General features: G+C 40.8%; 1 protein-coding gene across 2 annotated transcripts in view; it reads right to left on the bottom strand.

Moving 5' to 3' along the window:
* Positions 1 to 3702: 3702 nt before the first annotated feature.
* The window catches only part of MAML1 (mastermind like transcriptional coactivator 1), a 19334-nt gene continuing 12421 nt past the window's right edge, over positions 3703 to 10615 (bottom strand). For both annotated transcript variants that reach the window (XM_068205892.1, XM_068205893.1), the window contains exons 3-5: positions 10231 to 10491; positions 7200 to 7314; positions 3703 to 5049 (exon numbers count right to left, since the gene is read on the bottom strand). In XM_068205892.1, coding sequence (XP_068061993.1) covers positions 4058 to 5049; positions 7200 to 7314; positions 10231 to 10491 — 1368 coding nt within the window. In that variant the 3' untranslated portion in view covers positions 3703 to 4057. The remainder of the gene's footprint in view (positions 5050 to 7199; positions 7315 to 10230; positions 10492 to 10615) is intronic.

Here is a 10615-nt window from a genome sequence, read left to right as displayed (position 1 = left end):
CTGAGCTGGGGCTGCAAACACAACTGCACAATGACACCAACTGCAAAGCTTGCAGAATGACCCATCAATGTGTGAAGCTGGGCAGTGGCTATGGGACTTTGCCAGCCTTAAGCCAAGACCTCCACACACGCTGCTGCCAGTACTTTGTTCCTTGTTGAGAAACATCAGCTCCTGCTTGCAGCACGTGTCCCGTATCTCAGCTGGATTCCTGTGTGCCTGCATCAGACAAGTCTTGAGGAAATCAGTTTGAACCTCTAAAGGCTGTTATTCTGAGGGAACTATTTGTATTTTGGAACTCTACAATTTTGCACATGTGAGGTCTCTGTAGATATAAACATCTTTTTCACTATTAACAGCCACCTCTGCAGTTGAATTTCCCAGCTTAAGGCCTACAATGCATTCCAGGAAAAAAAAAACCAACAAAAAAAAAAGCCTGGAAGCACTGGGAGTAGCATAAAGCCTGATTTTCAAAGTTACATTTTCTAAGGCCCCTTTATCCAGTTCTCGCCTGTTTAAATGGACTTTCTGAAACCATAAGAATTGTAAGACACAGCAGCAGAATTTGAGCCTTAGTAATAAATAGGATGAGCAAAATCTATATGTTGGGATGAATGGAAGAAACAACCTCACTAAGAATGATAATGCTGAACCCTGCTAATCTCATGCAAATGTATAAAGTCACACCATGTATATTTAATACACTAGCAAAATATTTATTTTATAATGATAAAACAGAAGTGAAGGATTTCTTTTTGGTGTGCACCAGCAATTGTAGTAAAAGAATAAGGGGATTAATGGACTCTTTATACATTTCAATGACAAAAATTCATAAAGGTTAGCATCAAATTCAACTGTTCTCCATTTACAAGCATAAAACTTACCATAATACCCCCCAAACACATATATAAAGAATTATAGTTTTAAAATCTATAAAAAGTAAAAAATATACAGTCAGAAGATCTAACTCTTATTCAAATCTTTAATATAAAATTGTAAACATTTATTTACACAAAGGAAATGTGTATAACAAAATTTTGAGCACCCTTTTCAATTGGATCGTGGTTTTTGGAAGGCAGTGGATGTTGCACAGTGACACTCTCACCTTGCCTGCCCAACCAAAACCGCAGTTTATAAATAAAGCCATGGGCGGCCGGCTGGGTTCAGTTCAGGGGAGATTGGTTTTATTGCTCTGAAGCTGCAGCAAATGGAAAGCCCGAGTGCAGACACAGACAGTGACACGTTACAGGGCACCAGGGCAGAGCCCAGCCCTGCCCATGCACCCATATACATCAAAACTGTATTTTCATTTCCATTGAACTGTTCCAACCTTGTTCCAGTGGCACCGTGTTCTGTGCACAGGGACCAAAGCCAGAGCCAGGGGCTGTTTGGATCCTGTTCACACACGGAGACCAATGGGCATTATAAGCCAGTTTATCTAGAATCACACCTAATTTTACTCCAACAGTACCATGAAAAGGCCCTGTCACCAAACCCAGATACCTTCCTGAACAAACCCTCTGGTCAAGCAGAGCAATATCCACCTTAGCTTCCAGAAACAGTGGAGGAAAGAGCACACCTGCCTTTTCCTGGACATTTCGCTGGATTGCCTTTTTGGTAGTAATAATGCAAAGAGCAGATGTTCTTTTCCTCCAATTAAGAAATCACAACTGGATGGATTGTATTTTGACTTATTCAGAAAAAAGTCTGTGTGCAAAATCTACTGGAAAACAGAGCAGATTTCACCACAACCTAAACAGGGAGAAAGAAAAGCTGAATCCTACTACCCGGTTATTTCTGTTAAGTGTTTGTAAGGGGGAGAAAAAAACAGTGACATGGAAGGATGTCACTTGAAATTGAGGTCCCAAGCACCCCCAACAGGAAGGGAAGGCACACTGGTGCAAAGTTAACTCTTAAAATTAAAAATACAGCAAACACTCCTTCCCCTGCCATTGCTAGTTTATATCTATACTCTTCTAATGACACTTACCTTGGACCAGTTTTTGGTTTAACTTAATAGTAAACCAAGCTCACTAGCTCTTTTCTTAGATTGCCAGTATGAGAAAAGCTAGCATCAGTTATTTGCATCTCAACTACTTATTCTAGAAAATACCAGAAGTGTCAACAACCAAAGTCACCAACACCTTCGTCTTCCCATCCAAAGACAATCTTTATGCTATCTTTTCAAAAGCTCTATGAGGGATTAAGCCTGCTTCAGTGAAGTTTTATTCACTGTTCAAAGGTGGGATCCACTGATCAATGCACATCTTTCATCAACAGTTCAACATGATAAAATAGCAAATCTGATCAACAGAGCGGAATTCATCCACACTAGCTAAGTGTGCTGGACAAACCATGTTCCATGCATATTTGGAAAGGGTTAAAGTATTAGTGTTAAAAAAGCAGTTTTCAAAAGTGCAAATTGTCTCATAAAGGAGATGTGGATACAGTAAAATATTTTCCTTCTTTGAAACCAATGATATCTTTCCCTTCCCTTCACTCCCTCTGGGAAAAAAAACCTCCTCTCACAATTCTGCAATGCAGAAAACTCCTGGAGAAGCCAGTCCCTGTTGAAGGAAATTGTTTTTAAATCACAATGCTGAGTTTGATTAGAAAGTTTAGAGGAGTTTTCCAAGAAAGTGGATTTAGAAAGGGAAGAGGTATTTGTGCATTTAAAACAAAAGCTTTCAACTTTATTTTCATTTTAAAATAAATGTTAAGGCAAGGTGGTTTGTTGGTGGATAAGGGATTTTTTGGTAGAGAGTAAGGACTTTGGAACATTGACTGTTCCCATTGTGGTTTTTGTCCTTTCTGGGACCAACCCCAACATATGGATAAGAGATCTCCTTGGGCTGAGCTGAAGAACAGCATCTGCTTCAAGGGATATTAAAAAAGTAAATCCACCAGTCTATAGAAAGATTATCAGACTTATAAGCCAGTATTAAAAAAACCAAAGCATTTAAAGGGGGAGACTTCCACATTGGAGCAACCTTGATACAAGTATTCTCCCAGGCTGCCTGTGCTATTATTGCTGATAAGGACTTTCCACCTCCCAGTCAAATTCTTTTTTCCTCATTTTTATCCTGAAGTGAAAAAATCTTGTGCTCATTGCTAACTTAGGGGGATGAACTAATCTCAAAGGTTAGTTTTACTTTTTACAACAAAGAAAACTAGATGAGCTGTCATGAAGCAAAGCCTTCATTTAAATACAACTACCTTTGGAAATAAGTTATGAAGAAACAGGTGCAAAGTAAATGGCTTTACAATTCATGTTAAACCTACTATAGTTTAAAAGTTCTCCCATAAGAAATTCCCCCTTTAAACACAGCAAGGTACAAGCCAAGAACTGTGCCTCTCTACAACAGAGTGCAAACTGCAGCTTAAAAGACTACAATCTATGACGATGACTATCTAGACTAACTGGCCAAGTTTTAATACTTTTTCTCATCTATTACCAGCATCTAGAAATATTTACTGTGAAATATCACTTGCTTACTGAGAGTACAGGCACATGCTTCAGCAATGGGGAAAAGAAACAATTCCAAACATTTTGCAAGCATACTCAGGTGCATACAGCCTCTTCTCAAACAAAAATCAGAAGTTTGATGGACAGTACTATAACAGCATGTCAAGCTATGAACAAATAATTATTGCAAGTAATAGCTGCAGACTAAGCTCTAAACACAATTTGTGCAACTATTCGCGTTCTTTCTGCACTAGTTCTGTGGAACTTTTGTTTTGTTTTTAAATAATTAAAATATTTAGTCTTAGAACACTGCAAGTGAGATTTCTGGAAGGCTGGCTAGGACACAGTATTTTTTGACCTGTTCAAGTGTGCGACTCCTCAGAGACCGCAGCCAAAGCGCACTCCTCCTGCAGACCTGCTTGGTGCGCCGTGACCACGTGTCAACACTCAGTGAGAAGCTGCTCCAGTCTTTTTCCCAACCATTTACCTCTAATGCCTGCAAGTCTCCTCAATGCCACAGGTTTTTTGGTCCAAGAGTTGTTAATATCTCATGAAATAATTAAAAAAAGTAGAACCCCCACCCCCGGCCCCATTTTAATGAGTTCCTAACAACTCATCCAAATCGTTCATCCACTCCTCTGAAGTCCTGTTTTTCAGCAAAGAGTCTATCAGATCTGTGTCACCAGTTAAGTTCTGAAGTCCATTATTGCCTGACTGGCCGCTGTAGGCGAAAGGCAGCTCCTGACTGGTCGTCCTCACAGGGTACCCTTGGCTACAGTGCAGGTTTCCTCTGTTGGGAATTTGCTGATTTGGGTTCTGGTTGAAAGCATTCAGGTCTGGAACAGTCTGGTTGATGCCAGGCAAGACTTGCTGTGAGGGTACCTGCTGCTGTGCGGGCGGGTTTGTCCGCGCCTGTGCTCCCAAAGAGGACGACAGCATCTGCCCAGAGACGGCAGCGTTCATCGAGGTCATGGGCCTGCTGGTGCTTAGGCTTACCTGAGGCATTCCTTGGGCAAACTGCTGGTTGGACATCTTTAAATGTGTTTGCTGCATGTGGAAAGAGGAGTTGGCAGTAAATGGTCCTAAGCCACTGTTTGCTTGTGTCTGGTTGTTAATATTAGGGATACCTTGGTGTTGCCAAGATGGATTTTGAGCCCCCAGAGCAGCTGGTACTCTTGCCATCTGTGGCTTAGATAAGGTTGCATTCAGTGCACCTTTATTGTGCTGCTGAGAAATACTTGAGTTTGGTAAAGTGTTCTGCCCGTAGGCAGCAGGAACGGCAGCACCCTGGCCCAAGCTGCCCTGTCTCTGCATCGGGGTCTGTCCATTGGCACTCGGAGTCGTGTGCTGGGGAACCATCTGGCTCATGCCAGGTGCCAGGTTGTACAAACCCCCGCGCTGCATGTTCTGCATGCTGGGGTACTGAGACACCCCTCGCTCCTGCTGGCTGGAGCCCGACTGCAGTGGAGCAACAGGAGCGTGTCCAGGTCCCATCTGAATCATGTTCTGGCTCTGAGGAAACAGCCGAGGACTACCGGAGCTGGACTGTCCTAAATTACTGACCCCAGGCATGGCTGAAGATGACCCTGAAATACAAAGAAACATTTTGTTCATTAAATACCTCATGTTCAACCAGTGCCAAGCCAGGCTTGTAGGCACAACAACCCAGAGGAGAGGTGCAGCTGCATTTGTATAAATTGACCTCTGCAAGCAACACACAGAGAGAAGGAGTTTAATTAAAGAGTGTCAACTGTGGCTCCAGTTAGCACCTCCACCTTGATCTCAAACACAGATATGCCAATGTCCTAAAGAAATCTGAATACCACTTCTAAGAGTACAGCATCACTAATTTTAAAAAAATTATGACTTTAAAGGCAGGACTCTGATATTTCTTTGTGAACAAAGGTAAACACACATACTTTGAAATGCATGCACAATTTACTAAGCTCTTAAAAAATACCTCTTATGGCACACACACACACTGTCAGTCATTCCATGCATACACAAGAGTGCATCTCTTATCATACAACTGTAGGGTTGCCAGTTCTGCATTTTCCCAATTCCAGGAATATCTTCTACTTATCTAATATAAAAATATCTAATTCAGAAATTTTTGGTCAAGTATCTTTTGGATTTTCAGAGTGAAGTATTCACTATGTTAATATGCAGTGCTGACAGCCAAGCAAGGTGATTTGGAAAAATGCCTTCTCAGCAAACCAAATACAGTCCTTTGTTATTGCAAATTCTGAGCTTAAAATTTCTTCCTGTAGAAGAAACAGCCCCCTATTTGAAGCAAAAAAAGCAGAAAAGCTCAGTAAAGTGTAGTGCATGTAACACCCCCCCATTACTTGCAGTCGATCAGGGGAAACCTACCTACACTAATAATTTCTCTACTTTCAAAACCAAAAGTAATCTGCAGAATTTTTTCATATTTTATGATAGCTGAGAAGTACTGGCTCTCCATTATTACTAATATTCTATTTGAATAAAAACAGAATTATCAAAAATAAATTCAAATTATATTGAATTAATTATCAACAAAGTACAACATAAAAACATCACTGTTGAGGGAACGGATGGGTGGGGGAAGAGTCTTACTGTGACAATATTTACAGTGAAGAGACAGTATACATATCAGGATTTAAGATGCAAAAAATAGTTACAATCATCATCACAAAGAAAAAATATTTTTAATAGTACTGATGTTCATTATAGCAAAACCTACTCTAACAGTTGTATGCCTATCTTTCTGTAGAAAGGTGGCAAGATAAAAAATATTGCAGTGCAATAGCTGAAGGATGCTACCGATGCCTGCGTTAGCACACAATCCTTTTGTATTGGCATTGAGTTTTTTCAGCTAAGTAACAAAACCCAGCTGTAGCTGCACTTGACACTGCACAGACACGAACACTGTCAGAGTGAGTGTATTACATTTCCATTTGCATCTTACCCCTTCAGTATTTATTTCTGCAGGAACATGGAGAGTAAGAAAACAAAATGAAGGGAAATTTTCTTGTACTGTAGGTTTATAAAAAAAAGACAAGTGGCTCCTTGATGCCCTGTCAAGTAACAGCTTTTAAGGTAAAAAGATGAGCATTTATTGCTTTCTAGTTCTTCCACATTTCTGAAGCTATTTCAGCTGAACAGTTAAAACATCTTTTATTTAACAGAAATAATACACTACAGACATACTAAGCTGCTTCTCATACAGAAAACCCCACATAGGACACTTCACATGTAATGAGGAAAATTCAAATTGCATTCCCTTTCAAAGGTAGCAGGGATAAAAATGTTAGAGACTTTTAAACTCATCCTAGAGATGAGAGAAGTAATACACCACTTATCTTTCTTTAATGAGGGCCTGTGATAGATACAGGCAGTAGTGATGTCAGGCTTCAGAAAAAACCCTCTGAATCTAATTATATCAAAGACAGAATTTCCAACCTGCACAGTGAAACAGAAGTATAAAAAAGGACTGTAGGACAATGAAGGTATTTAAGATTTTTACTTATTTCCCAAACAAGATTAAGAATCATAAGCTTAAGTTGTCCCAGATACCTGCAACCAGGGAAGCTGTTAATTTGCAACTGAATCAGAGTATAGGTCAAGAGCTTTTAAGGTACAGTGACATGTAATAAATTAATTAAAAGCTATCCAATCCAGGAAATTTGAAGACACCTTGTTTTCCACTCCTGGTATTTTTTCTGCTATTGTTTCAATTGCCATGTTTACTCACCTGTGAACTGTCCAACCTGTTGCTGGTATGGATTCTGTGGTTGATCCTGGTACTGGGGAGGAGGCCGCGTCAGGTGCCGCTGCAGCTGCTGCTCCTGCTGCTGCCGCTGCTTCTCCTAAGAAAGGTCCAAGGCAAGACAGTCTGAAAACTGACCAAGCTTTTCCCAAGGGCTATCTTGGAGAAAAGCAAATTGTCTGCATACTTTTCTGCACAGCTGGTAATCAAAGGGGCTTCTGCAGCCCTATAGTCACTTCAGACTTTGTTCTCAAGGCTCAAACAGAGTCAGTTTAATCTGATGAGTGACAAGACCAGGATCTCAGAGACAACAGCATGCACTACAAGAGTTACTGCAGTGCATGTCTGAAGCCTTTCAGAGATTGAAAATCTGAGATGTTAGTCTCCTAATCAGTAATGTAATCGACAGGCATTTTTAGCAATATTCTAAAGACAAAAAGGGGTACAGGTACAAAAAGAGCAGAAGCGAGTGTATTAAAAAAACCCACATTTACCTTTTTGGTCTTTATTTCCAAACAGTGTATTTTAGACCTCTCTTTAGAAATCAATAAAAGTTCAAGTCAGAAATATCAAAAACTGAACATGTAAATATTTTGTAGTCCTTGTCTGCAAACATGAAAAGATACACACAAATCCATATTCTCATACATTACAGGTCTTCTTAGAAGATTATGGAAAACTGCAGAACTAAGTCCATAATGGAAGTCTACAAGTTTTGCAACCATTGTTTCAAACCAGTTTCTTATCAACGCACTGATCAAACGAATCAAACCCTACTCATGACACAAAATTGTGCCTCTTTAAAATAAAAGCAGATTCAACCCACACCTATTTTATGATCAAACCATTTAGAAAATAAACCAAGCAGATTTTCTATTAGGAAACTTTGGGGGAAAATGAAATTTAAACTCTTGAGGGGAATGTAGATGTAGTGACAGTAGGCTCAGATTTTGACAGTGTTAACAGCCATCTGGCTGCTTTTACAATATGAAATGTATCAGGCACAGCATTTCTGTCTTTTCTTCCATAGATACCTTCAGCCAGATTGAAATTCTGGCATAACCAAGTAGTGATACAATGCACACCTACCCACTTACCCAAAGAGTTACACAGAGCACAGCCGGGAAAAGAAATTCCCTTCCAAGAGTATTGGAGTGAAGACACAAGCCAGAAGCCTTTACAGAAGAGACTGGTGCAATGTAACAAACAGCAGATACACATCACTACCACCCTTCCCAAATGTCTCCAGCTGCGAAGCTGTTGAGACACGCACAGGAATGAAGAGGGCAGGCTGCTTGACAGAGGACCTACTGCTTGCAGGACCAGTCAGACCTGAAAGAGGCTGACCACAGAAGCCAACAAGAGATGCCATAGCTCTGAGAGAAACCAAGAACTGCAGAACCTGGCCACGAGAAGAAAATTAAAAAATACGCAGAATGCCAAGTGAAAAGACAAATTTGTAGTGACAGGGAATGGCACTGGAGCTACCTGAAACTACAAGTCTCCTGCAAAGTAGACATCAGCAGATTCAGAAGTCTTTTTGTAAAACTACATCCAGTATTATGTGTATGCAAAGAAACAAGTATCAAATCAGAATGCTAACAAGACCTAGCTTGACTAGGCAGCACAAGGCCAACAAATGTGGCAAATGCAATGTCTAAAGCTGTTCAACTCCAAGGCAAAGCCACTTCTTATTTGGGATCAGAGTCCCAGCATCACTATAGAAAAATGGAAATGACAGAAGCTAACTGTAGTTACCATAACTAGGACATGAATTAAGTATTTCCATAATACTGATATTTACTGCAGCAACATGTGATGGCAAAACAGAAGCAAATAGATAGGGAAATAATATTTCAATGCTATGTTTGAGATATGCTACTTATCACCTCCCCATTCTTCAGAGAGGTCTGACACCTGTTAGGTCCATTATTGTCCTAAGGAAATCTACTAGGCCACAGCCCTAAGAGCTCTAACAAAGCTCTAATAATCACCATCCACCAGACATGCAAAAGCCCAAACAGGAGGTCACACCCCATACTACTTTTCTCCCCACCTGCTCTCAAAGAATACCTATTTCTTAACATTTTGGAGAGTCATGATCACTCATCTTTGACATTTGATGTTAACATACAAGTCACCAAAGACTGACTGATTTGCTAAAAAGTATTCTAAGCTTACAGATCACATAACTCATGGAGAAGATGTGATTTTATTGAAGATTTGGGCATTTTCTTTCAGTCTTTAATAATATAATTTCTCCACACTATTCTCTTAGTCCAAATTGTTTTAATCCAAATATGAAAAACATATCCTTGCCAACACTCATACACTGCCAACCACATTACTATGTTTTGTCTACACTAGCTCCAGAAATGAGGGGGTTTTTCTGTCACCTCTATTGAGACCTCAATTTTATCAGGATGTCTCCAGGTGATAAAAGAGCCTTTGGCCAGGACTTGGCACAGCCATAGCTCCACAATCCTACACAGTCTACTACAACCCTCCCCACAAAATGCGCTGTCATACATTTTCTGTTCAGAGGAGACTATAATTTTCTTCTTTCTTAAAGCTTCGGATAGGCAGATGATTCAGGGAGACCTTAGAGCACTTTTCAGAACCTTACAAGAAGGCTGGAGGGGGCAGGTGTCTCAAAAGGGCAGGAAGTGATAGAGCAAGGGGGAATCTGAAGACCTCCATCTCAAGGAGGTTAGGCTCAGGTTAGATATTAGGAAGAAATTATTTACTGTGAGTGTGGTGAGGCATTGAAACAGGTTGCCCAGAGAAGCTGTGGCTGCCCCATCTCTGGAAATGTTTCAAGGCCAGGTTGGATGGAGCTTGGAGCAACCTGGTCTAGTGGAAGGTGTCCCCTGCCCATGGCAGAGGAATTGTAACTGAGATGATTTTTAAGGTCCTTCCCAACCAAACTATTCTCCGATTCTAAATCATCAAACGCTATTTCATGCACCAAAGCTAAGCAGCACAAATTAAAAAACAGATAGCTGGCCCCTCTCACCTGTTCTGCCAGCAAATGCTGCTGCCTCTGTTCCATTAGGAATTGCTGCTTCTGTTGCTCCATGAGCAGGTGCTTTTGTTGCTGTTCTCTCTGCTTCTGCTGGTCCATCAGCATTTGGTGTTGCTTCATCACTGCTGCTTGCTGCTGATAAGCTGAGTTGCTGTGGTTACCAGCCATGGAGACATTTGGAGCCTGGGCACCCACCCCAGGGCCCGGGACAGAAACAGGAACACGAGGAACAGTAGGAGTGGGGTTCTGATCCTGCAGAACATAGGAAAAGTGACAAAAGTTACAAAAATGCAGTAACTTCTTCACGTCTATACAGCACCAGACACAGAACTGCCAGTTTGGAGTTAGGGTCAGAAGCTCCACAACACTTAGGAAT

The sequence above is a fragment of the Anomalospiza imberbis genome, chromosome 15, assembly GCF_031753505.1.
Source record: "Anomalospiza imberbis isolate Cuckoo-Finch-1a 21T00152 chromosome 15, ASM3175350v1, whole genome shotgun sequence".
NCBI classification, from domain to species: domain Eukaryota; kingdom Metazoa; phylum Chordata; class Aves; order Passeriformes; family Viduidae; genus Anomalospiza; species Anomalospiza imberbis.
Note: the sequence above shows the minus strand (reverse complement) of the source record. Positions and strands in the feature narration are given on the sequence as shown.